This window comes from Hibiscus syriacus, unplaced genomic scaffold (genome assembly GCF_006381635.1).
Source record: "Hibiscus syriacus cultivar Baekdansim isolate YM2019G1 unplaced genomic scaffold, ASM638163v2 tig00110705_pilon, whole genome shotgun sequence".
Lineage (NCBI taxonomy): Eukaryota > Viridiplantae > Streptophyta > Magnoliopsida > Malvales > Malvaceae > Hibiscus > Hibiscus syriacus.
The window spans coordinates 989,252-1,017,167 of record NW_024062831.1 but is presented as its reverse complement, the minus strand read 5'-3'; the positions used below and the strand labels follow the sequence as shown (position 1 = coordinate 1,017,167).

At 37.0% G+C, this 27,916-nt stretch overlaps 2 protein-coding genes and 1 long non-coding RNA gene across 3 annotated transcripts in view; 2 read left to right on the top strand and 1 right to left on the bottom strand.

The window, feature by feature from the left end:
* On the top strand, positions 1-9,014 carry LOC120138765 (chromatin assembly factor 1 subunit A-B). The gene is made up of 12 exons (XM_039154172.1): positions 1-309; positions 1,073-1,229; positions 1,473-1,568; positions 1,986-2,062; positions 2,235-2,314; positions 2,819-2,879; positions 3,120-3,187; positions 3,298-3,379; positions 3,757-3,843; positions 3,916-3,993; positions 6,327-6,446; positions 8,804-9,014. The coding sequence occupies exons 1-12, from the start codon at positions 142-144 to the stop codon at positions 8,975-8,977; spliced, it is 1,248 nt and encodes a 415-aa protein (XP_039010103.1). The 5' UTR covers positions 1-141; the 3' UTR covers positions 8,978-9,014.
* On the bottom strand, positions 8,895-27,723 carry LOC120138766. Its single transcript, XR_005517557.1, has 3 exons — positions 27,698-27,723; positions 9,252-9,266; positions 8,895-8,999 (listed from the first exon to the last, which is right to left on the bottom strand). It is a non-coding gene; the product is annotated as an uncharacterized LOC120138766 (long non-coding RNA).
* LOC120138764 (protein NO VEIN-like) overlaps positions 10,453-27,916 on the top strand; it is a 37,812-nt gene continuing 20,348 nt past the window's right edge. The window contains exons 1-7 of the mRNA XM_039154171.1: positions 10,453-10,977; positions 11,806-12,143; positions 12,852-13,506; positions 14,728-14,832; positions 17,386-17,545; positions 17,863-19,601; positions 20,506-20,715. Coding sequence (XP_039010102.1) covers positions 10,477-10,977; positions 11,806-12,143; positions 12,852-13,506; positions 14,728-14,832; positions 17,386-17,545; positions 17,863-19,601; positions 20,506-20,715 — 3,708 coding nt within the window. The 5' untranslated portion in view covers positions 10,453-10,476. The remainder of the gene's footprint in view (positions 10,978-11,805; positions 12,144-12,851; positions 13,507-14,727; positions 14,833-17,385; positions 17,546-17,862; positions 19,602-20,505; positions 20,716-27,916) is intronic.

The following is a 27,916-nucleotide window of genomic DNA, read 5'->3' as shown; positions in this document are numbered from 1 at the left end:
GGCGCACCCGTATACCTGACCAACAGGGGCAATTCGAAGATCCCAAACGCTTTACGTTTTTGTTATTTTTATATTTTTCATCTATAGACTTGGGGGAAGGGTCAAGAATCTGAAGAGCTTTGATCCCTCAAAAATCCATCAATGGCGGGGGTATCTTTGAAGTGTGGGGACTGTGGGGCACTGTTGAAATCGGTGGAGGAAGCCCAGGAACATGCCGAACTCACTTCCCATTCCAACTTCTCCGAGTCCACTGAAGCCGTTCTCAATCTTGTTTGCTCCGCTTGTGGCAAACCATGCCGATCCAAAACAGTATAACATCCGCTTTTACTTCAATTCCATTAGGGTTTTATTTGACCCTTTTTGTTATACTTTTTTTCCCATTGGATTGGGTTTAAAATGTTAATCTTATATTGGGTTTTTGGACTTTTCTGCTGATTTGGGTTGGAATTGCAAGTTTGCATTGAATTAGGTTTAAATTGATTTTTTTTTAATCTAACTTAAAAGTTAATGCTTATCCGACACTTATACGCGTGGGTTAAGGATTATTTAATATGTTAATTTTACCGAATTTAAGAAAAGTAATCTGTTAATTGCAATTTTCTTTCAATATATATCACTTCAGCCAATGCCTTTAGGCACCGGTTAACATCTCTCTTGATTTGATTTTTTTGTGCTGGATTTGTTTTAGTTTGAAAACATGGGATTTCTTGGATTAGGGGAAAGTTGAAGGTTTGATGTCAGAAAGTGGATGTTTATATAAAGGATTTGGTGAATTTTTGGGGCTTTGGTTGTGGAGAAGCTGACAACATTGTGAAGTTTTTGTATGTTTCTTTGTTTATAAACATGAAAGGTTATTTTTTCTTCCATGAACTTGATTTTGCGGGATTTTTGGTTAAATCAACGTTTTTATCTTTTAAGGTCAATGTTATGTTTTGAAAACAAAATCTGAAATGGATTAGAACTCTATGATGCATTTCGTTTTTTTTTCTTTTTCTGGCAAACAAAGTAGTGCAGTTGGTTTTACATTTACACATGATTATAATTGGAGCTTTACTCTTGTTTCATCTTGAAGGAAAGCGATTTGCATACAAAACGAACAGGGCATACCGAGTTTGTAGATAAGACTTTGGAGGCAGCAAAACCAATCAGTTTGGAGGTCCCAAAGGTAGCTATGGACTCAGAGGAGGCTGTTGATGCAGGTAGCACCAGCAAAACCAATCAGTCTGAAGGTAAATTTGCAATGGTTTGATGACATAATTCCTTTCTCCTCTTTTTTGCTTCTGGGGGTTTGGGAATAATTGCTAAATATGTTATTCTAAATTCTGCGGGGGCTATCTTACTGCAACTCTTCCTGCCAAGTTCTGCTGGACAATAAGTGCCTTCTTCGCTATTGTATATGTTATAAATGCGTGTATATTTAAATGTGTATTTGTCATTATGAATAATTGTTTTGTTTTCCTTTGTTTTGATAGAGATAGTTGTGCCAGAGGTTGACAAAAAACTGCTTGAAGAACTGGAAGCGATGGGTTTCCCTACTGCACGAGCAACACGTGCTCTCCATTTTTCTGGTTTGGTCATTTAAATTCAGAAGTGCTTAGTTTACATTTTTTTTTCTTTATTCTCTTTTTCCTGCGAGGTTTTATATATTATTACTTTTGTTCTTGGATGTAATTGCCTGGTGGTGAAATTTGCCAGTGCTTCATCTCAATTTAAAAAATTAACTCCATAATACAACATGTTTCTTTGCATACAATTAGTTTTTAAAAGTGTCTCTATCTTTCTCTCTCTGAATTTCAAAAGATGAATACGGGCAACTTTACATTTTTTCTTTTCTTCTTTTCTGCGATTAGCATTCTTGATTTTGATGCTAAAAGTACAAATACGGAAATAAAAATATGTTCATAAAAACTTTCAGACAATACTGATAAAGGTTCAAGCTTATGGGATGTTTGTTATTGTGTAAACGTTGGGTTTCCCTTCTGCAGGTAATACAAGTCTTGAGGCTGCCGTGAACTGGGTAGTTGAACATGAGGCTGATCCAGACATAGATGAGATGCCCATGGTATATTATCTTTGCACCCTGTACATTACAGATCCCATAAGTACATAAATAAGCTAGTTCTATTAGGTAGGAGTGGGCTGGGTTTCACCCTAAAACTTGCCTATAGTCACCCTGATTTGTGCAAGACATTTCCTAGTATTTATATGGACTTTCACGTGCATTGTCTTTTCAGGTATCTGTCAATAAAAATGCTGAGGCACCGAAACCTTCTCTTACACCGGAAGAGATGAAGCTCAAAGCACAAGAGCTAAGGTACAGCTTATCAAGTTGCATTCTTCGGTACTAAAATCGAATGCATAGTTTAGTCATTGGTGATTGAAGCATTTGCCATTGTTTTCCACCTATTTTACTGCTGGGACTTGGATGTGAGTGTCCAACAAGGGTGTGTTTAAGTTTTTTTACTAAGTTTTTCCATGTATTTTGAGGATTCGTAGAGGGAATATCCTTGTACCCATGTCTAGATATGCGTCCGATGCAAATACTTAAATAAATATGAAGAGTCGGAGCAACATAGTTTCCACTTTTCGTAAAAACCTTGACCATTCTGCCTAGCTCCTGATGTTCTGTTTTATGTGGCGAAAAGTTTATTTTGGGTCTCTCTCTCTCTCTTATATTGTGAAAGTTTGAAAGTTCTAGCCTGTCTTCTGGTGAAGGACTGCTACACATTTCAGATATATTTCAAGTTGTTATATTGACTTGTATGTTAGTTGTGACATTTTTCTCCTGTTTCATATTCATCTTTTTTGTAAATAACAGAGAGCGGGCTCGGAAAAAGAAAGAAGAAGAGGAGAAGAGGATGGAAAGAGAAAAGGAAAAGGTGTTATAATTTTCGTGACCATACATACATGCATGCTTACATTATTCTATAACTAGTTCTTAAAGCTGTTTCCTATACCATCACCCATGATGTTTTTCATTGTGAAAAAAATATCACATTTTTTCATGGAGTAATTTTAGAATTTTTCACTATCAATTTCTTTCCTGAAGCTTGCTGTAACATGATTTTCGCATCATAGATCATTTTCTATTTGTGTGACAAAGTTTACCATTGTTTCAGGAGAGGATTCGAGTGGGCAAGGAGTTGTTGGAAGCAAAACGTATTGAAGAAGAAAATGAGAGAAAACGGTTTGTGTTCGAGACTATATTTTGTATTCTTTTCCCTCCTGTTTCAATGATTTGATCAAACTTTGATCAGATGATAACAGTTATTTTTTCATTTATTTTTGCTTTCACAGTTTGATGGCCCTGCGGAAAGCTGAAAAAGAGGAAGAGAAACGAGCAAGGGAAAAGATTCGTCAGAAATTGGAAGAAGACAAGGTTCTAATTTTTTCTTTTCACATTTCCTTTTTGTCCAACACTATTAATCACTTTATCCACTATGTTACTCTCGACGCGAGCATGTCCAGAATGGATATGGTCCCTCTTTTAATAAGTTTTTTCATGTATTTCAAAGGTCTTTAGGTGGTTATATCCTCGTGTCTATGTTTGGATATGTAATGGAGACGGTTGTTTGACATAGTTACTTCAAGAGAAATGAAGAGTTGGAGTAACATAAATTATCCAACAATGTTAACAACTTGACCACATTAAGCAGCTACCAGAATATGTCTATGTTGCTATCTTTATTTTGTGGCATTATCATTACTTCCTTCCACTATTTAGGTCTGGTAAACAAAGTTAAATATGTCTCACAGGCAGAGAGAAGGCGGAGGCTAGGGCTGCCACCCGAGGAGCCTTCAGCAGCACTGAAACCTTCTGCGCCTGTCGTGGAGGAGAAAAAGGTAATAGCCTTACTGAAGAGTAATTATTGCCGTAATCCAAGATTTTAGTACAACTCTGTTTCTGTATTGCAGAGTGCATTGCCAGTTAGGCCTGCCACAAAGGCAGAGCAAATGCGTGAATGTTTGCGATCTCTCAAGCAAAATCACAAGGTAAATAAAACTTTAATCTTGATAACTACTTGTTATCAGGGGATAGTCTTTTTCTATTGTAATGTGAAAGTGTATGGATGTCAGAATTTTATATCAATAAAATGAGGTGCTCTTTTCCTCCTTCCGCTAGTTGATCCTTTCCTCTTGAAAAGGGTTAATTATGAAGGGGTTTTTTAATGAGACCTACTTTTATAAAAAAAAATAACTATTATCATCTTAACTAGGAATCATAGACATGAGTACAACACGACACAAACATAGAGACATTTTTTTTGAAAATTAGGACATAGATATGGTAAAAGACAATTAAAAAAAACCTAAATTACTAATTGTAAAATTGGTGCTTTCTAATTAAGCATTAACATGCAAATAGTTTTTTAAGTTTTTAAAGTGACTGAATTTGAAAACTTGAATCCTAAAAATTCTATTAGAATCAAATTGCCGTTTGTTAATTCCATATTTGGGAATAATGCAAAAAAGAAAAGCAAAACACCATCATGTGTCCGGGCATGTCCATCCATATTCAGATGTTTCTACTCGTGCCTTGACAATATTTTGGTCATATTTGAATTTAGTTTTGTTTTTATTTTTTGCACGTCTTTGTTTGCCTGACATGCATTCCGTCATCCATATCCAAACTTAAACACTACCCTGATAGAAGTGTCTGTGCTTTAAAGCATCTTATGGTATCCCAAATATTATCAGTATTATCTTTTAGATTGACGACTTTCAAGCACCATGCACCATCGTCATTAATGATGTTTAGGCCTGGTAGTAGAATAGCATGGTGTCTCCCTTACAAGGCAACATTCCAAGTATAAATGCATATAGGTTTAGTTTTCAATCAAATATTCTATACCCCTTGATGGCCATATTCTCTTGTCCATTAGACGAGATATTCTCCAATACTAGTACTTTTCTGCTATTTTGTTCAAAACTCAGGTGTGACCGTTATATAAAATAATGCGTCTAATATGAGTATGTTTAACTTTCTCCAAGTTTTTTCATGTATTTGGAAGATCTTCATACTCATGGTTATGCATCAGATATGAGTTCTTCAAAAAAAAAAAGTTGGAGCCATATAGATTCTTTGTTCCTCTAAACATAGCTTTTTTTTTTGCTTTTCTTGGTGTAGGATTCAGTCTTTTAATATCAATTTATGTTGTCCTCTTGTAATTACCTATGTTGCTCATCATTTTTCTTCAAGTACTTGTATCCAGTATTGATGTTCGGCACATATTCATACATGAGTATTGGTGCGTAAAATTCGATTCGACTCGAAAAAAATTGGTTTTTTCCCCAAAATTCAAGTTATTCGAGTCAACTCAAATTTTAAGTTCGAGTTGAGATTTTTAAAGTTTTAATAACCAAAAAACCGAAAATTTAAACATCGTTTTGGTCTTTAGCCAAGTAATTTACTGTTTTGCGATTTGGTCCCTAATTTCCTTGTTTCTTCAGTTCCTCCTTCGTTTTAACCAAATTTGAACCACATGCTCCTAAATCATTGTAGAATACAAATGTAGCTTTAATTCATCTTTTTGACAATAAAGTTTCTCCTTTTTTCAATTTAGTCCCTCAACTTTGCATGATTTCCTTGTTTCTTCAATTCCTCCTTCGTTTTAAGTATGTTTTGACCACATGCTCCTCTATCACTATAGTATACTTATGTAACTCCAATTCCTTTAATAACAACAACTTTCTTCTCTTTTTTCAATTTAGTCCTTCAACTTTGCATTCTATTCAATTTGTTCCTTCAACTACAATTTTTTGCATTTTTTTTCTTCTCATCAATTCATTGACTCGTTTATACAACCATCAACATTTTGTCCTCAAAATATTTTCTTTAAAAAATAACATTATAGATATATTTTTAATTTTATATGGTATTCAATTTATTATTTATTAAATAACATTACAAATCTTACATATGTGAAAAAAATATGAAGAACTATATATATATATATTATATATATATATCTTATTTGGTTAGAGAAAGTCGTTTAAATTGGAATCAATATGTACCATAATATTTTAAATAATTACAATTAAATTTGAATAGAAACTCTAACAACTCAGCTCAACTTGATTTTTTACTGGTTCAGTATATTTATTATTGGCTTTTTTTTACTGTTTGGCCTGGTTCTCAAGGGGTTCAATGTTCATCTAGTTCCTAGTTCTTACCTTCTGGACCGGACAGGCCACCAGTTCCTTGACTGGTGTGGATTTTTATTCCATGTCAAATACTAAAAATTTCCCATCTTACGTGTTGCACATTGGAGCCGCAGATCATTTTTGTGGTCTAACATTTTCTTTTCTTTTCTTATTTGGATAAGGATGATGATGCCAAAGTGAAGAAAGCATTCCAGACGCTTCTGACGTATATCGGAAACGTGGCCAGGAATCCGGATGAGGAGAAATTCAGAAAAATTAGACTCAATAATCAAACTTTCCAGGTAATAAATTCAACTTTTTTTTTATAGGAATTAGGCCCCATTAAAAACCTCCTCCTTAGTTATTGTGTTTAGAAACACAATAATCATTGGAAGGGGGAAAAGGGTGCCCATAATTTATTACCAAACATAAGAATTACAACCGAAACGAAACACACAATACCAAGACCTTCATTACAACAACCCAGTAACCCAAACCCACAAAACCACAACCTCAACACTCATTAACCTATTCCAGATTTAGCTAAACAAGCAGCTTCCCCATTAGAACATCTGCTAATATGCCTAGTCAGAACACTAAACTGCATAACAGTTTTCTGGATTTCTCTGATCAAATCAACATAGAGAACCGGGCATTGATCCGGGTTGTTGATCCATTTCAGAGCCAGAGAAGAATCACTTTCCAAAATCAGAATCCCCTTATCCCTCCAAACTGAATCAAAAAACAATTCTAACCCTGCTTTAATTGCAGAAATCTCAGCCATAATCGGAGTGCACGGACCTGTCGCTCTCGAGAATGAAACTAACTGCTTATTATGAGCATCCTTAAGAACACCTCCAATACCGCTTCTTCTCCAATCAAACGTAACAGCCCCATCAATATTCATCTTAAAATGACCCGAAGGAGGCGGACACCACTTCATTTTTGGCAACCGCAACTTAGTAGGGGAACGATGCACATCCGCTAAGGTTAAATCACCCATAAGGCTGTCAACTTGGATAGATATGTTCTTGTATTTAGCCAAGAACCAAGATGCCACCCTATACCTCACCAAAAAGAATAGATTAGCTTTATCCATCTTGCCATTCTGAAACACAATCTGATTCCTGCAAATCCAGACAGTACACAAAACTGCTCCCGGTAGAAAATTCCAAATATCCGAGTTAGGTCTCAATTCCACCCAAGAAAGCAAGAACCCTTTAGGATTATTGGGTAGTACTGAACAGACATTCCACAACCGTAAGAATTTTACCCAAATATCCCAGACCAGGTCACAAGAAAAGAATAAGTGGCTCACCGACTCAGGTTCCACTCCACAAAACACACAATATGGATTCTCGATACCTTTGACACCTCTGCTCAGTAAAACATATTTAACAGCCAACTTCTGATGAATAATTTGCCACAGAAAAACCTCCACTTTAGGTGGAACTAACCCCTTCCACACAATCTCCGACCAGGCGACATCTGGCTCAGATAATCTTGAAAAATTTTTGTTACAAGACTTACCGAAAACACGCCATCCCCATTTCCTTTCCAAGCAAAGTAATCTTCTCCTGTCAAACAAGGACGAAAATTATCCAATAGTACCATCATTTGCAACCATTGATCAAATTCCCTGTCCAATAAATCTCTCCTCAGTTGAACATCCCACACCCACTCCCCATTACAAACACACCCAAAATCAGCCACAATCCCAGCCGACAAAGCAAATATTCTTGAAAATTGTGTCTTCAAGGGATGGTTACTAGCCCAAGAGTCATGCCAAAACCTTATTGAATCTCCTTTTCCTACCTGAAGCACTAGGTTATTTCGAAAACATATCCCAAAAGAGTCATTCAACCGATAGTTTTTTAATATGCCTTCCCACATCCACGACGTATTGGAAGGCAAATTAGCATCTAGAACAATTGACCTCCTATCAACATTATACTTAGAACAGATCGTAGCCTTCCACCAAGAATCCTTCTCATTACCAAACTTCCAAACCCATTTGCCCATGAGAGCCCTATTCCGAAGTAAATGCATATGATTATTCTTATATATAGTATTAATTTCACAAAAGTTTTTTTGTATAAGCCAAAAATGAGCTAGGCTTTAACTCCTATATTCATGGCCTACGGCTGGCTTGCCCAGTTTTGTAATTATAATGTTATTATGGTGTAAACCTTAAAAAATATATTAAGTTACCAATGCTCAACAAATTTAGTAAAGAAAAAAAATGTAGAGTTACTAAAGATAATATAAACAGGCTTGGATTATCCATTTATTCATATAGATTGGCTGACATAGAATTTGAGCTGTGAATATAGCTGAATTGGACTTGTTCAAGGTGTATATCTGTAGTATATTATGTGCTTGTTGATACTATGCCGAACTGGCCCCGGGAATAAATTCAGACACTGGTTAACGCTTCCCTATATGATTAAAACTTCCCCGAAACTATATGAATATGATAGGAATACACAAATATCTTATAGTTTATGTACTAATACGGATCATCAATTCCATTTATATTATACGTTCTTTTTGTCCGCCATCTAACTTTACATGGAGGAAACAAAAGAACCCTTACACACGGCATGGCAGACAAGGAATCTGGTCACGTCTCGTGATTCAAGTTGTATTTGTATGACAGGATAGAGTTGGATCTCTGAAAGGAGGAGTGGAGTTCTTGGAGCTTTGTGGATTTGAGAAAGTCGAAGGACAGTTCTTGTTTCTCTCAAGAAACAAGGTTGACATGCAAGTTCTCAACTCAGCTGGATCCGAGCTCAACTCTGCTATCAACAATCCCTTTTTTGGGATTCTTTAACTTTGAAAATTAAATCTTGTTTCTATCTTATGAAAAGGATTTATAAATCTCTCTTGGCATGTTTTTCATTGGTTTTGTTCTTTACAAGTTGGAATTTTATCTGTGGATTTAAATATGTAGAAACCGAGTCTTGTCAACTCATAACTTTCACATGGTTTGGTTTACTTTTACTGAACCTCTTTCAATTGCCTAATGTACTTGCTATTCTTAATCTTATATGTTTTATTTCTTAGGGGAAATTTGTGTTTTATGAAATTTTATTGAATTTCATCACTATAAAATATTAATTCTCTTAATTACAACATTATGTATGATTTGAGAGTTTTCATAATTTAATCTTAAATATAATCTTTAAATGTTAAAATGATAGTGACAATATTTTGATCCGGCTTAGTCTTGTAGTTAATGATGCTGACAATTTGAGCATTTCAAATAGCCCAAAGAGCCATCACAATTATTTCAAAAGTATCCATCTCCATGATCTCTATCGATGCCTTCAACTAATAAATCATGATGGTAGCATTTGAGACCAATGATTATGTTAGAAGAATCAAATGTAACACCCTAAACTCGATCACCGTCAGATGCGCTGGAGATTTTATATTGGGTTGTCGAAGCAACCTTCAAATTTTAAATTATTTTTGTATGTTTATTTCAAAACACAATCATTATCAAAATAAGACATTAATAAAAATTATAAAACATTTATATAAAATAGAACTCCGTGACACTGTTTTAAAATCAAAATAATATAAATCCTAAAGTTTATATACCAAATATATGACTAAGGACCATATGAATACACATGAGTAATAGTCCTTGATTATCTTTCGTGATAGGATTGTTATGAAAACGTTCACATTGCACTCATTTTTTTTCTTAGGATTAGTTTTCCATGAAACTTACTCAAAATCAATGAAATTAAACAAATAAATATATATTTTTTTATGGATCTTGGGTGTTTGTTTGAGAATTCGAACGAATAGAAGTATTATTTCGAGAAGACGAATAACATACATCAAAACTGATCTCATCGGACGACTATCGGAAAAGATATGAATATTAGCACGTTGGACTTTTATACGGATTTTCATTGATTTTGGATAATTTTCGTGAAAAACCTTAAGAGAAGGAGAAGAAAAATATTGAAATACAAATGTTTAAGTATCAATCTTGTCGCAAAAAAGACTAATGACATACAATGATTGGTTGTCGACGATGGATGAAAAAGTTTAATACCAAAAAGTAATTTTTTTTAAAATTTATTAACAAAATCAATTCACCTATAAAGTTTAGTGGTTAAATAATATCATTATAGATATCGATAGTTATGTCAAAACAACATCATTTTACTCACGTAACCATACTTTAAAATTTAAAAGTTTAATGGTTTAATTAAGTTAAAATCAAAATTCATTAATATAATCGGTATAATCACAAAAAACGGAGCTGACAGTGCTAAAAGCTCCCAAAAACCTACTAGTTTCTTATCTTTCAATATGCGCAGCCACCCTCCCTTCCGCCCCCATGGCGGCTATCCCCCGTCTCAGCCCCCATTCAGACCTCAAAATCCGAATTTCGCTGTCCAACACCCCAACGTCCTCCAATTCCTCCAACCCCAGCCAAACTTTGCTCTGCAACAAAACCCCGACAATTTCTTCTTCCAAAACCCTATTACTTATTCCCTTCCGCAAAACCCTAACATACCAACCCAACAACCGCCACAACAGTTTTTCAATAGTTCCAGCAGCAGCCAAAGCCAGCTTCACAATCAGAGAGGCGGCGCCACCTCTGGCCAAGTACCGAGGGAAGTTCACGAAAGAGCTAATCGGGCCGTGAACCAGGCGTGGCAAGAGCTTATTGCTTCTAGAAACAGTGTTACGGCATGGAAAGTTTCACAGGCAGCCTTGGTGGCACTGCGGGCTGACTCTTGGAGCTCGTTGGGATTGTATATGCAGGGGATTCCGTCATTTCAAAAGCTTATGACCATTGAAGGAAGGGTAGTTACAATACATAGATTATATATCTTTTATGTGCATGCTTTTTTTTAATGCAAATTTATTGGCTATATGAATGTTGAAATCCTTTGATAGAATAGGGACAATTGGATACTTTGTGTATTGTTGCTGATAATGCTTTTTAGAAGATGAGGGTTCAATCATACTTCTCAAAGAGAGATATAGAAGGTATGTTTGAACCACAAAGCAAATAGTACTTCTGAAGAATCAAAACATACGGTGTTAATAAATCTTTGGAGAATGGATGATTTTCTTTGTATAAGAACAGTTATGCTAGGTCCTGGGTTCAATCCCAGGCAACCTCTCCCCCTTCTCCTTCAAAAAGAAAAGAAGAAGAACAGTAATGCTAGAAGGGTATTACATTTTACTTTTTCGGTCATTTTCCTCCATCTTTAATCAGTTTAGATCTTGCTTACTATTTTTTTTAATTACTAGCAACAAGCAACTCTAGAAAAGTAAGTAGCAGGGCGATGACTAAACAAAGCCTTAATGCCATTTTAAGATTTAGTTTTTAACTTCTAAGGGTTGATATTTCACTATAGAAAGTTGGAATTGCATGGGACTATAAACTTCGTTAACCAAGTGTTTCTTAGTTTCTCCTTTCAAAGGGACAGACAGGGGATACTTCTCTAGCCGCATTAAAAGGAGCTTTCCATGTATAGCAGACAGATTGAAATTTTCTGCTGTCCCCTTTTTATTGATGCAGGATGCCAAATAAAGGCCAAATTATTGTTTGAAACGTGATGCTTATTTCCTTCATTCCTTTTTTATTTATTTTAAATTTCTTGCTTTCTTCTGTCTATCTTTTAGGTAAATGCATTTATCCAATGTTTTGTTGGAGTACGAAAGATTACTACATTGTATGAACTGGAGATGGAAATATGCAAGAACGAGGATGTTAGGATGTATGAGAAGCTGGAGCTGGGCCCTTTGGTTTGTCATCCGCTTGTCCTGCGTTACTTTTCTCTGAACTCTAATTGTACAGAAGTTTTTCAAATAACAAGTGAAGACGTAATTGCTCACCTCCATGAATACATGGAAAGTCATAATAGTCAGGAAATTCTTATTGATGAATTTCTTGATTTTGTTGCTGAAAAGCAAGCTGCCATGAGCAAGGAAGAGCTTGGTGTGTGTATTCAGAGCTTGGCGTATGTATTCCATATCTTTTTACTAACTTTAAGTAGGAAAATTCTGATGCACCATCAGAAACCTGAGAACTCCATAGAACAGTTTCTGAAAATTGTGGCTTATTCTGTCTTTTGTCGCAAGCCAGTATATGCTGCTTATAGATTACAACGTCCAATATCTTTGTTTTTTTTCTTATAAGCACATTTTAGATAATCACTGGTAAAATTTTCATTAATATAGTATGAAATAATTTATCTTTTAGTCCTTAACTGGAATGGAGTTGGTCTATCTTCAAAGTGTAGGAAGCTATTGCACTTTCCAGCATTTATACTTGTGAAGTTAAAAGCTTTTATGTTACTTTCATCATTTGTTTTTTTGTGCTCTCTATAAGGCATCTTATAATTTTGTTATACCTTACATGGTTAACTTTATGTTACTTTCTGTACGATATCCTTATTTGTTACATGGTTTGTTTCTCTGCACTTTCTAAGTTTCTATCTAATATCCTATAATTTTTGATCCAAGGCTTAATTGAGTATTAACTATTAAAGCCATGCATCTGAACATGTTATCTTTTGAAGTAAACTTTTGACTGCCTATTGCATCATCTTAAAGTGTCATATTCGTAAACCAATTAAAAGAATCAATACATTCAGTGATCACATCCTAATTTGGTAAGAAAAATCTGATATTGTAGGATACTGAAATTGTTACTGTTTTGACCATAGGATGTATACCAGTTTTATCAAGAAGGCTGAGAGAAAGAAAGATTTTGAGGTAAAGAAATGCCCGAAGGGGTTGAAGGTAAAAAAACATTGCAAGGGGCTGAAGCTAAAAGAACGATATATGAACATATCAAAGCAAGTTGAATCATTTATGTCACTCCACAAGGATTTTTGTGGCAAGCATATACGATTTGATTCATCAAGCTCAGAGGAGGAAGAGGCCAATGACCGTGCTCATGAAAATGAAAGGAATAGCAACGGTGAAGACAGCGACTCTGAGTTGCCATCAGAAGTTATTAGTAGCTCTGATAGAGTTAGTCGTTGTCCTTATCCCTCTGCAACAGAAGAGTTGATAAGGCTGGGATTGAAAGAGAGAATGAATAAACTGTCTCCTAATACTGCTAGCTCAAAGCATAATAACTGCACTGGACCATACAAACGCAAAAGAAAAATTGATAGTCCCAGTCCTTCTGTCTCTAGACCACCTAAGCTAAGCAGAAGAGATAGGCTCAAGCAAGCTGCTATTCCAAAAGAAAATGGAAATCAGGCCGAAGAGCTTAGTAATTTGAATGAAGCTGATATTTTGCTTTCTGATAACTTGATGAAGACATTCGTTACAACTTGGAAGGAGGCATGTAGGGAGCACACAATGGAAGAGGTTAGTTCACTCTAAAAAATTTAATGGTTTACTTTTGTCCCCTTCCCAATACAATTAGTTTTCTTATCATGAGGAATCTGCACTCTTTCTAAAGGATCTGCCTAGATGTATTGCGTGGTAGGATTGAAACCACAGATTATAGGTTTAGGGACATGGAAAGAGCTAGATAGGATTAAAACTTAAATAGTGTCTCTTCTATTTATAGTACATGGTTGTTCAATAAAATGTTGAGACACCCTTTTCCTCCTTCCAATGCTTTACGAAATAGCATATTTCGTTGAGTATGAAGGTTTTTTTTAATGAGGTCTCCCTCTTCTATCAAAAAAAAATAGTGCCTCTTCTCTAGAGAGAGGATAAAGAGGGCTAAAATAAATTGTACTTTAACATGCATCACTATGTGATGTTAAAGACCGAGTGATGTGATTGTTTGAAAGAAGAGGGTCTCTGGCGCACTGATGCATGTCTATCGTGTTTCCTTGACTTGTGTTGTACTTGTCCTTTTATCCATGAAACTCTTAATTAGAGATTTCACATAGTGTTTCTTCTGTTTAATATCTTTCAGTCCAGTAACTATTTTGAACTACCACTCCTTGCATAAAGTTATCAACCTTGAAATATTTATGGAGATCATCTAAATTGATCTTTTGGCCCTAGCTATAGAACTTGCCATGTTTGTTATATTTTCATGCTTCTCTGCTGCAAAGCTTTGAATTGCAAGTGGTGTTGATTGTAATTAGCCATGCCAGTTTTCATGTCTTCTCAATGTAAAGCTCCGTATTAGTTTTGCCTCTTAAAATTAGAAAAATTTCCCACCATTCAAGTTATATCTCAGAAATCATCAAAAAAGAAGTTATACCTGTTGTAGAAGATTTATATACCTTGCACTTCAATCTTCTGAATTTTCTAATTGCATGTATGAGGACTGCCGCTCTTCATTTCAACTTTGTCACTTATTTGCAGTTCCTCACTTCTTTCACTTTATAATATTAGGTTTCAACTATATATTTAGATACATGAATTCAGGATCAAGAGTTTTAATAATTTTGTTTATAATCTTAGAATTTCAACAGTTGCACCGTGTTCCAAGCCTTGTCAATGCTTATGAGTACTTGTTTCTTGTTTTGAATGTTAACTGTATGATTTGGAGATTGAGGTTTTTCTTCTTTATTTTTAATCAAACTTGGATAATGACATTCATTTTCAATTCGGATTTATTTATAGGTTCTACAAAGAATGCTTTGCTTTTACCACTCAACAGCTCGAAAGAGGAAGAAAATGAAGCCAATGCTTTCTTCTTTTCCATTTATCGGATTACTAAATGTTGCTGTAAGTCTAATGTGCTTAGCTGATTGCAATAATTTGTTTGTGACATATTCCTACAGAATCTAGTAAAAGCTGCTCTAATTCTCTTGTTATCCTTTTTTTGGTTAACTTTTACTTGGTAACTTGAAGAGCATGCTCATATTGCATAATATTGTTTATTTCAATTGTAAAATAAATCTGACTCCTTGTTTACCTTTTCCTGGGAAAAATCTATTTTTGTACAGTTAATACATTTACCTTGGTGCTAAGTTGCATCCCTACTTAGTAAAGGCTTCTTCAACCCCTTCAATTGAGGCATTTACCTTTAATACCCATGGTGTACACCTTGGAAGTAGTTTGCACAAGCAAGCTCAAGTGATAGGGATCTTGGTATAAATATTAGTTTTAGCTGTAATAATCTTCATTTTACTAAAAAAGTTATCAAGTGTGCCTTGGCCCATTTTTCTAATAGTATGAGCTGTATACTCAATAGGCAAAAGAGGTCAGATTATATGTTTTGCATGAGTAAGAGAATGATAGTGTTGTCGACATGTAACTTCTTGTTGATTGGTGACCCCTCCCTAGCAGACAAGCTCCTAATCAAAGGGGTTGAGTGTGGGCCACTGCATAGATGGCTCCCTCCACCGATGGATTTTTACAAACTGAATGTTTTTTTTATATAAGTTGGAAGTCTCGTTAAAAACTCCCTTCGTATTCATCCACACACTAACAAGTATGTTAACGAACATTGGAAGGAAGAAAAGAGTACCTCATAATTCATTAAATAAAACATCCAGTACATATGAAGACACGTAATACCCTCAAACAGTGATATACACCATTACAAACTGAATGTTGATGGTGCAATAAGGAAGGATTGGATGGCTGGGGGTATTGGGGGCATTTTAAGAGACACTTATAGTGTCACTCTAGACTCCTTTTCAGAACACATCGGCCTTGGTCCTCCCCTGATGGCTGAATTGAAGGCGATTAGTAAATGCATTGACTTCTTCTTCTCCTCTATTTGGGCAACTAAGGGTAGATTGATAGTGGAAAGTGACTGTAAAATTATAGTGGATTGGATAAATTTGTCTACTCCTGTCCCTACCTGTTTTATCAATATATTCAAGGAAATAGAGACCCTCGTAAAGATTAGGGAGATAATCCTTAGGCTGATTCCTAGATGTATTAACTGGGAGGCTGACAAATTAGCTAAAGAAGGGATTGGGTGAATTATAGGGCACTTCTGGGTGTTCTAATTGTATTAGAGGGCTGTAGTTTTGGTATCGTACAAGGAATGGTGTCTTTCTTTGGGCTTTTAATAAATCAGAGGTACTCATTTCCTCCTTCCGCTATTTGTTCCTTTCCCTTGTGGTATGGGACAACTATGAAGGGGGGTTTTAATGAGACCTCCTACTTCTATAAAAAAAAAGACATGTAACTTCTTGCTGGTGGAGGAAGTTTGGGGACCTCATTGCTAGATTTTAACCGGGTGGGGACTTTTAGTTAGTCATGATAATGCTTTAGTTTTATGATACATTCTGCAGACATTGTCAATTTTCTAAATACTTTAGTATTTTCATATCTAATCAGTTTCTTGGGTGCCTTGATTTTGCTATGGCTTGTATCTATGATATATTTTGCTTTGGTATCACTTTAAGATCACCATGGTAATCTAGTTACCTTGTTTATTTGATCACTAGTGAATAAAGGATAAGATAATTTAGAAGGAAGCTAAATTTGCTATTTTTATTGAATGAACAATTTGAAAACTAAGAATTCATTGTTATATGAGAAATTATAAGCTATTAACCACTAACCAGTTCTAATGAGTATAATTCATAGTTAATGTCATATTCACGGTTAAGGGTTGCATAATTTTTCTTGTATAAAATGACTAAAAAGTGGATATTTGCTTATAAAAACAAAAACTAGGAGACAACTGAATTTTTCTGGGAACCACCTTGATAGTAAATTGGCCCTAAAATGATTTTGAAGATCACTTTCTCTCATGACAAAACATATCCACCCTTTTGGATGGAATTTAAAGCACCTTGCAAGGTAGTGATCTAATCATTCTAGGTAATCTAAGATTAATGCTGTTTAGGGTTCCCTGTTTATTACTTAGAAATAGGGTATTTGTCGATTGTGGTTTTTGGTTGAGGATGTGAGAGTTTAAGGTGTTTGTTGTAATGGTGTATATCACCATAGGAGGATATTCCGTGTCTTCTTATGTATTGGGTATTATTATTAATAAACTATGAGGTACTCTTTTCTTCCTTCCAATGTTCGTTAACATACTTCTTAGTGTGTGGACGAATACGAAGGGAGTTTTTAATGAGACCTCCAACTTCTATCAAAAAAAAAAAAGATCAACTCATACCAAATGCCAAGTATGAGTCTCTTCTCTGTGCCTTGCTCTTCTTAGTTGGCACAACAGTCCTAGTTCCTTCAGTGTGCCAGGACTGTTCCAGTCTATTAATGGATTGCTGCCATCTGTTAGGTATGTTTATTGTGACAAATTATTTTGAGATCTAAGATTCTGGTAAAACTCTTTTCTTTTTCTCAATATTGCAGGTGACGTCTATCAAAAAAGGGATGTGGGATAGTATCTATGATAGTATTCAAGCTGTCGGAAAATTTGAATTAACCAACACATCTGATACATATTCTGAACATGAAAGCATTGATGTTGAACCGAGTAAGGAGGGCGCACTGGTCCCCGCAAGCGTGGACTGTAAGTAGTCTTTTCTTTATTGATTCGATTTCCCCCCCAAAAAAAGGAAAAAGGTTCTTGTATGATATCATCCTTTTTGTTTCTCCTTGTTTATTATTAATTCAGTACCTTTTGACCTGCTATGGCTTAGATTTTTGTGTCTGAGTGGTAATTCACTGATGCAATAACCATATGGTAGTCATATATATTATTATTATTTTTTATAAGTCTGTTTTGTTCAAAAATAGTTTGTTGCTTTCATCAGTCCTTTGGTTCTTCTCTTCAGACATGCATCAGTCCTTATTTGATATAACTGACACAGTTTACTGTATTTGCAGGTGTCACAGTGGAAGATGTTTTTGAGAAAATTAATGCTTATTTTAAGCTTAATCATGAAGTTGGTAAATCACTTAAAGAACAAAAGATTGTTTTTCTCAGGAAGCTGTTTAACTGTCAATTGTGGTTGGCCGAGCAATTTTATGTTAAGGAATTCATGTCCCTTGGTCTTGGAGACTTTTTCATGTTTCTAGAACGACATGCTTCTTCATTACCTATTGAATTGCAGAAACTCTTGGCTGACGAAACATGTGAAAAGTCTCCTTTAGAGGTTTGCTTTCTCCAGCATCTGCTGATTGTTTTCATGTCACAAGCTTCATATAATTTACAGGACAATCAAATTATTTCCAAGGAGGTTATTAATACACTTCTTATGAAGCAATATCCATTAATCGATCTCAAAGTTAAGGAAAATGATTCTATGGACGATTTTCTTCAAGTTGTGGAGAAGTCTAAGAATGATGCAAGTTCCAAATGTGTTATATTTTCAGCATCATTGTTGGGAATGTGCCATAATGGAGATTCATTGGCCTATGGCGAGAACTATTCATCTGAAACTTCTTTCCAGAATGTTAGGAAGATTAAATCAGCTGCTTCCAGGGATGCAATGGCTGTTTTGCTTAGGGCCCCAATGCTGTCAGATTTATATTCATGGTCACACTGGGATGTCTTATTTGCTCCCACTTTTGGTTCTCTTATAGTGTGGTTGTTGAACGAAGCGAGTGCAAAAGAGTTATTGTGCTTGGTGACTAAAGAAGGGAAAGTTGTTCGTATTAATCATTCGGCCACTGTTGATTCATTTTTGGAAGCTGCTCTTAAGGGATCTGCCTTTGAAACAGCTTTGATGCTGCTGTCTTTGTGTTCCCTAACTGGAGGAATAAAGCACCTTCCTTTAGCCCTTCTTAAACACCATGCACAGATGGCTTTTGAAGTCCTTTTGAAGAACCATATTGAGAACATTGGAGTAGATGATTATCAGAATTCTATTATGAATGGAAAAGCATCATTTAGGCCAAAATTTTTGGAAGATGTTTCTATTGGCAATTTGGGTAATGGATTACAGGTGAACTCAATCAAAGTGAATAAAGCCGCATCTCATGCTTCAAGGTTTTTCCTTGATTGTCTATGTTATCTACCTTCAGAATTTCATGGTTGTGCAGCTGATATATTACTTCATGGGATGCGAGCGGTAATTAAAGATTGGCCCTCAGCTATTTCGAGTGAATGCAACGATCTGAGTCAGAGCGTTATGCTACATGAATTAGGCTTTTCACTTGGTATAGTGGAGTGGATACAGGATTACCACGTATTTTTCTCTACTGATACAAGTAACAGGTTTCCTTCATATGAGGGATTAGAAATGACAACCGACATGTCTGACTTAAAAAATAGATCAAACACTTTGCAAAATGCCATAGATAAGTGTTCCTATGCTGAGAAAGAATCGATAGCATCTGATAGGACAGACAAGGAACCTGAAGTTTGTGACATGATTAGTGGTGAAGAAGTTTCTGCTGAGAAAAGAGCCAATAAGAAACAAGAACAATCATCTGAAGTTGATGAACAGAGAGATGCAGCCCTGGTTATTGAGTCAATCAGGCGAGATGAGTTTGGTCTGGATCCAACTCTTTCAGGTATGGAGAGTAGCATGTTGAAGAAGCAACATGCTCGCTTGGGGAGAGCACTACATTGTCTTTCTCAGGAGTTGTACTCTCGGGACTCGCATTTTATTCTTGAGCTTGTAAGTTAGATTTTTGTTTTTCAATTTTGCAAAGCATGACTGCTCAAATGGATTAATATTTGATTGTTGGACTTAATTTCTATATTAAAAAGAAGGAAACATTCTGCTCCATATATGCTTAGAAATGAGGAAAAATCTATATTCAGATATTCCATCTGGTGTATGTGTATTCTTAAAGGTCCTGATTATTTTCCATGAGGACAACCAATGGGGTTGTGTTCTTGTTTTAGATGGAAAGAATATGTTGCCTTCTCTTGGCTAACCTTTGCATTTTCTCCTGTGATCTTCCTTGTTACTCTGGGCCCGCTGGAGCATCATCATATTTTTGTGTTTTTCCTGTTTTAATGTCTTCAATACTTGCAGTTGAATTTGCAAAATTTGCTTCTTATTTTTTAAGTGCTTAGAACATCTTTCTTTCTTTCTTTCTTTCTTTTTTTTTTTTTTGGGGGGGGGGGGGTTTGTCATGTGATGTTTGGTATACTTCTAAGTGCAATTTCTATATGCTTGGTTGTACTCCATCCCAAATACCTGTCTACTTTGAAAAAAGTTAGCAAGCATTATAACCTTTCTAACTATAAGAGAGTGATTTTTTATTTTCTTTGCTCCAAGTAAAAAGAATTGAAGGATTTTGTTGCAAGGTAGACAATCAGCCTTCACCTTTTGTAGTGGAAACTACTTTCGGGACATCCAGAAATAGAAATGGGGATCCCTCATTATCCGTAGAGGAAGTATTGAATTTTACTGAACATCTTTTTAATGGTTAACTGTTAATGGCATTGTGTTTTGTTGCTTTAGAAATTGGGATTATTTCTATGAGAAAGTGGGACTATTAACTTTTTGCTGAAGCACTGTTGCTAAATGGTAAACTATTTTACTGCATCTAACTAATTACATGTTGTTTCAGGTTCAAAATGCGGATGACAATGTTTACTCTGAAAGTGAGGAACCGACTCTAACTTTTATTCTTCAAGAGTCGGGTATAGTTGTTTTAAATAATGAACTAGGCTTTTCCGCTGAGAACATCAGAGCACTTTGTGATGTTGGAAGCTCGACAAAAAAAGGATGTTCTGGCTACATAGGGAAGAAAGGCATTGGCTTCAAATCTGTTTTTCGGGTACAGGAACTTATTTTTCTGTTGTTCTATTTCATTTACATCTTATTTGCGTATATGTCCTGTTCAAGTAATGCCTCATGTTACCTTTTTTTTTTGATAGAAGATGAGGCCTCATAAAAACCCCCTTTATTTTACCCTCCATGTTATGAAAGTAACATGAAGGGCCTTGAAAGGAGGAAAAGAGCGCCTATAGTTATATTAAACAGTAGAAATAGTACATATCCAGCCCTTACAGCAACCAACAATTCCCAAAACACATAAGACTTAAAGACCACTATCAGCTGGACAACGTAGTCACTAATACCATAAGACTATTAACCAAAAACTGCAGAACAAAGTGAAACAAACATACTAACTCCCCAACTACTAAGAAAGCAAATCAACCTATACCATCCTTAGCTAATCTGTCCGCTTCCCAATTAGCAGCCCTCAAGATAAGCCTTAACGAAATGTCCAACCCTTCCATAGTAGAGACTATCTCCTTCACCAAAGGTTGGAATAAAGGGGTGCTTAGTTCCGGATTTTTGATCCACTTCAGCGCGTTGGATGAATCCGATTCTAAAATTATCTTCTGGTTACATACCCCACCTGAATCAATAAGCAAGCCCAACCCCCTCTTAATCGCCAGAAGTTCAGCCATAATCGGGGGACCTCCCCCAACATTTTCAGCAAACCAATGACTCAACTTACCACTGCTGTCCCTAATCAGGCCTCCTATACCTCCTTTGCTCCACCCCTTCACCATTGCTCCATCAACATTAATCTTTATGAACCCAACTGGAGGAGGAACCCAGCACGAAGGCTTGGATCTTACTTTGTGGCTGACCATTGAATCTGCAAGTGTTAAATCACCCACCAGAGAATCAAAAGGAATATGCGAATCAAAACTAGCAGCAAACCAAGAAACTATTCTAAACCGAGCAATAAAGAACAACAACACCACATCTAACTTCCCTTTCTTAAAAATGACTTCATTCCTAATTTTCCAGACCGTCCACAAGACTGCCCTTGGAATGACTTTCCAAATAATAGAATTCGGAAGAAGCTCGTCCCACTGTGTGATGCACTCTAAAGGTTTACTAGGAATCACCCAATCAACATCCCACAAATTCAAAAATCTGACCCACAGTCCCCAAGCAACCTCACAATGCAGAAAGAGATGGGGAACAGATTCACCAAATCTGCCACACAACGGGCATAAGGGATCTTCAATTCCAGCCACTCCGCGCTTTAACAATTCTGCCTTAACCGCCACTCTCATATGAACTACTTGCCATAAAAAGGTTTCAACACGGGGAGGTGCTATCCCTACCCAAACATTTCTGTCCCAAAAATCCTGATTCCCCTCAAAACCATCCGAGTCAAAGAAACTCTTGATACATGAATTAGTAGAGTAACAGCCCTCTCCATTCCCGAACCAAATCCAACAGTCTTCCTCATCATGCGACAAAGAGGAGTTGTTCAACAAAGAAATCAGATGCAACCATTGGTCAACCTCCCAATCCACCAGATTTCTCCTGAATTGAATATCCCACACCCAGCCTGCAGCATTACTCTCCCTAAATTCCACTACTTTCCCCTCTTTATTCGTCGAAAGAGTATACAATCTGGGGAACAAATCTTTGAGGGGACTTCACCCAACCAAGCATCATTCCAAAAGCCACAGAATGGCCATTTCCAGTTTTCCACCTCAAATTTCTCCTAAAGCAGACACCAAATCCATCATTAGAAAAGAAGTTATTTATCACTCCTCTCCAAATCCAAGAGGCACGAGCAGTCAAAGAACTCTCAACCTTTTTGGAGTTCGGGTCCAAATTGTTAACACAACAGACTACTCTCTTCCACCAAGAATCCTTTTCAGAGGCAAACTTCCAAACCCATTTACCCAACAATGCTCTATTCAGAATAGCTAAGTTCGGGATCCCTAGACCCCCCAACCTTCTCGGCTTGCTGACCAAACCCCAATTCACCCAATGAATGTTTCTTTTATCATTCGACCCCCCCCATAAAAATGTTGCCATTATAGAGTTTAATTTTTGCAGCACCGCTAATGGAATTCGAAATAAAGATAGGAAATAAGTGGGAAGAGAGCACAAAACAGATTTGATCAACACACCCTCCCTGCTAATGCTAGAGAATTTACCTTCCAGCCCGACAGCCTATTATAAAAATTCTGCACTATTGGCTCCCACATTGCAACAGAATTTCTCCTAGTCCCCAGAGGCAAGCCTAAATACTCTGCTGGAAATTTACCCACTGAGCAACCAATTTCCTTAGACCAGTCAACAATCACATCCTCCTCAATATTGATTCCGTAAATTTTGCTCTTGACTAGATTAATCTTCAACCCCACCAATATCTCGTAAATCAAAAGCACCCTTCTAACATTCTTCAGATCCCGAATTGAAGCCTTTGAAAAAATAATAAGATCATCCGCAAATTGTAAGTGCGATAGCTTGAATATACGATCATTGGCTCCCAACTCAAAACCCGAAAACAGTCCCAAGTCCACTGCTTTAGTTAACATCAAATGAAGCAATTCACCACCCAAATTAAACAACAAGGGTGATAACGAACATCCCTGTCTAAGACCTCTTTTTGTATGAATTTTCTCAGTAGGAGTCCCATTCAGTAAGACAGAAACTGAAGCAGTCGACATACACTGAAACATCCAAGAACGCCATTTTTCGCCAAACCCCATTTTACCCAAAATTTTCAACAAAATTCCCCAATCAACTGAATCGTATGCTCTCTGAAAATCCACCTTAAAAACCACCCCCTTCAACCCTTTCTTCCTCCAAAAGTCGATTCCTTCATTCGCTATGAAGGAGCAGTCCAGAATGCTCCTCCCTCGGATAAAAGCAAATTGGGACGGACTAATAATGTCATTAATGCATAAACTGAACCTCCTAGCCAGGACCTTTGACAAAATTTTGTATAGCCCTCCCACAAGGCTAATAGGCCTAAAATCCCCCATCCCCTCCGGGTTAATCTTCTTAGGAATAAGAGAAATATAAGAATGATTCACCTCTAGATCCCACTCCTTCCCCTCGAAAAAATCCTTAAAAAACAGCATAATATCCTCTTTCAAACTAGACCAGAATTTCTTGAAAAAGCCTAAATTCAAGCCATCCGGGCCAGGAGCTTTGTTACTATCCGAATCAGCAATTGCTCTCCAAACTTCTTCTTCCGAAAATGGCTTTTCAAGTGCTAACCTCTGCTCTTCCGATAATCTTCGAAATTCCAGATTTATATCCTCAGCCTCCAACGAATTTTCCTGAGAAAACAGACCATTGAAAAACTCGACTACAGAATTTCTAATTGAGATAGGATCTTCTATGACTTCATTCCCCACCAAAAGTGACTTAATACCATTGTTTCTCCCTCTAACTGAAGCAGTTTGGTGGAAGAATTTTGTGTTCTTATCACCCTCCAATCGCCATTTCAGTCTCGATTTTTGCAACCAAATCGATTCCTCTTTCTTTTGAAGGTCCCATAACTCCCTCTTTGCTTCAATTATTGACCTCATTGTCACCGTGGGAAGGCCTTGTTGCATATCCAACTCCATTTCATGAATTCTTCCCTCCAACTTTTTAATTTTTCCAGGCAATTCGAAATAACCCCTCCCAGACCATCTCATTATCACGCCCTTCACCCTCCTAAACACCATAGACATGGACTTCCCCTTTTCCTCTTTGCAAATAATATCCAGCTCCTTACCCATCATCTCGGTAAAACCCTCCTCCTCCATAACATAGTTAAACAACCTAAACGGCTTCCGGCCCCAATTGCAATCCTTGTTCTCCAGCATCACAATATTATGATCAGAAACTGACCTTGCCTGTAGTGACTGACTTAGCTTCGGGAACAAGCTGACTAATCTCTGATCCACCAAAAAACGATCCAACCTCTCAAACGTAGGAAGTTCCCTGTTATTACACCAAGTAAACCGACCACCCGACAAAGGCAAATCTAGCAGATTAGCCTTACTCACAAAGTCCCTGAAAATATTCATGGTCACCGAATTCACAACTCCTCCTTCTTTCTCCTCCTGTGACAAAACTACATTGAAATCTCCTCCTATGCAAACTGGACATTCCACATTACCCAAAAAGGATAATAGTTCCCTGAAAAATGCCTCTTTCTCTGCGTCCAAACTAGGGCCATACACATTAATGAAACAGTAACTTCCTGGTAGTCCCACCATTGTTCCTTTTAAAGCTATAAATCTGCTAAACAGGGCTACCTCTTCCATCACAAATTCCTTCTGATTCCACAATGTTATTAATCCACCAGCAGAACCTATGGAAGGGGCTACAGCCGATCCAGTAAGTAATTTCCCCCCCATTTTCCTCACTAACACATGACTGACAACCTCCAATTTGGACTCTTGCAAGAATAGAATTGTAGGTTTTTTAACATCCACAAACCTCCTAATAGCTCGAGCTTTCACTCTCCTACCCAAACCCCTTACATTCCAAGACATCATCGACCACTCAACCATCCATAGTATATCATAACCTTGCAACTCAGCTACAACTACTGACTCTCCTTCGAATTACTTTCCTTCACCAACGGAACCATCTTAGCCATCTTAGCCATAAAAGCTTCCTCTCCTCCTTTAAATTTCACCCCCAACAATTTGGACACATTCCAACACTCCAATGCCTCTGCCACCCCCTCATTCTCCTTCTCTGCAAAGGAAGCTAAGTCCTTGCCATTGCAACTCTTAACTTCCCACCTCCTAGAATAGACATTCTTATAAAAACCTCTTTCAATATTACTTACCGACGCACTTCTCCCAGAATGCCGACGCCTCACCGGTGACATAATCTGATTCTGCAAATTTACCGCAGATTGCTCACCAATTGCCATTTCTGCAGATTGGATACGAACAGTATTCGACCTTAATAACCCTTGAACAGGCCCATTCGTTTGACTTCTGACCAAGCTGGTATTAAGCCCATTATCTTGTACACCCTTATCCTGGCCCAAGTTGACTTCTTCCACAGATCTTTTATTTTCTCTTTCTTCATTAAAATCCTCTGACAATCTCTGTTGACTGGTCCCATCACCTACTGCTGTTACCTCCGCAGAACAAAAGTCATTAGCCAACAAATGTTTAGTCCCTTCAATTAAATTCAAATTTCCATCGATAACCGTATCAACCCCTTTTTCATCTCCCCGTACCCATGCTTCAACCCTGTCCTGAGAGTCTGACACAGACTGATCTCCCCACTGCTCATCCTTTCCCTGCTGGACATCCTTCTGGCTCCAGACCGGCGAAATCCCCTCACGAGAAGCCACTGTTCCGTCATCTTCAGCCATATCCTCTAACTCCGGAAAAAACTCATCACTACCTTCCACCTTAATCTTAATCATGAATGACCTTCCATACGTATTTATAATGACATGGGGAGGAATATCAAAGGGACTTTCAACCCTCAATAACATATAAGCTACTCTACAATCCACTCTGTTAGCAGTTTGTTCCTGTATCTTAACTAGCTTGCCCCATCTCGACGCCAAGCTTGTGAAGAAAGGAACTGACCAACAATTCAGAGGAACTCCAATCAAAGAAACTGCACAATAAGGCAATGGCACCCCCTCTTCTTCCATAACTTGCTCCAACCTCTCGAACCAGAAGGACAAGATCTCCCATTTGTTTTCCATCGTTGCGACTTTCTCCTCAACAGTCTGGAAAACTACCAGACAAGCTTTTTTTGCATAACCCCATTGAATCACTTTTACATTGATTCCTTCAGTCCTTAGCGCCCTTTGCACAAACTCAACTTCGAATAGTGGCTTACAAATACCAGTTAACGACGATCTCAGCCATGATCTATCCTCCATTGGAATAAAGACTTCCAACTTCTTCTTCACCTCTTTCTTAGCTCCAAAACTCCCCGCTTTCTGGCCCTCAACTTCTTTTGCACCCACAACCATCTCCTTATATGACCTTCCATTGCGAAACTTATTCATCATCTCCATCTTTCCAGAACCTGCCACTTGAGATGATGGTAGTTCCCTGAGCATCCCATCTACACCAGCATCTGTAGACCTCGGCCCACTAGTATGTTTGAGGCTCCTCGGTATACTTTTCTTCTGATATTTGGCAATCGACACCAATATTCTCCTCCCATCGACCGATGCGTTGTTCATCTTTTCAATTGCTAGATGCATATCATCTTTGCAAGCAAAATGCACAAAGGCAAACGTACTATCCTTGTAATAAGGTCTCCTATTAACAAATGGAATGAACACCTTAATCACCTTACCATAATGACTAAAACGCTCCCATAATACATTTCTATGCACTCGCCTACTTAGATTATCCACGAATACAACCCACGATATTGCTCCAGGCGGAGACATACTACTGCCCGGACGAACAAGACCCTTCGAACTCTCTCTCGCTCTCTCTCACCGTGTTCGAGAATTTGGCATTTGAGAGTTGCAGGGTTTTCCAAATTAGGGTTTTAACTTTGCTCAAGTATTTATCAGTTGCCAATTCCGAAATCCCGTCATCCTCCTTCAATTCGATCACCTAGAGACCGTTCTTCACCGGAACGTGAGACGATTCAAGGTAAGACTGGAGGAGGAGTTGGCAACCCGTTGAGTCGGAAATAGAAACTAAACGCGTTAAACGTCGATGAGAAGATGCACTCGATCTTCCGATAAACACTGCCCTATTTTCACTGAGTAATGAGCCAATTAGAGGAAAACAACCCAGCTCGAACTAGAGGGAGGAAAAATATTGAAAAACATGATGGTTTTGGGATTTAATCAATCACTGCCTCATGTTACCTTGTTTCAATATCTAGACTAAAACATATCTAAAGGTGCATGAATAATAGCTAAATGATCAGAATAAAGGCTGGTTGAAATGGATAGGGCAATAGGAGTTAAACAAGACAAGTATTGTGGTTCTATCCTTCTGTTCAAATAAATGTATAGAAGCTAGCTTCTTTAGACAAAAAACCTTTAATCTTCTTTCAGAATTAAGATTGTCCATAGCATACTCGAACATAGTATGAAAATTCCTTTGTTGCCCAAATTTCAGCTATTCTATTCTCGAGAATCTAAAAATAGTCTCTAAATTGTAAGTCCAATAGTCACGGACTTAATAATTTTCTTCTCATTAAGGTTGAACGTACCATTCATTTAACTAATTAATTTTTTACCTCTGCTGCATTTCTAA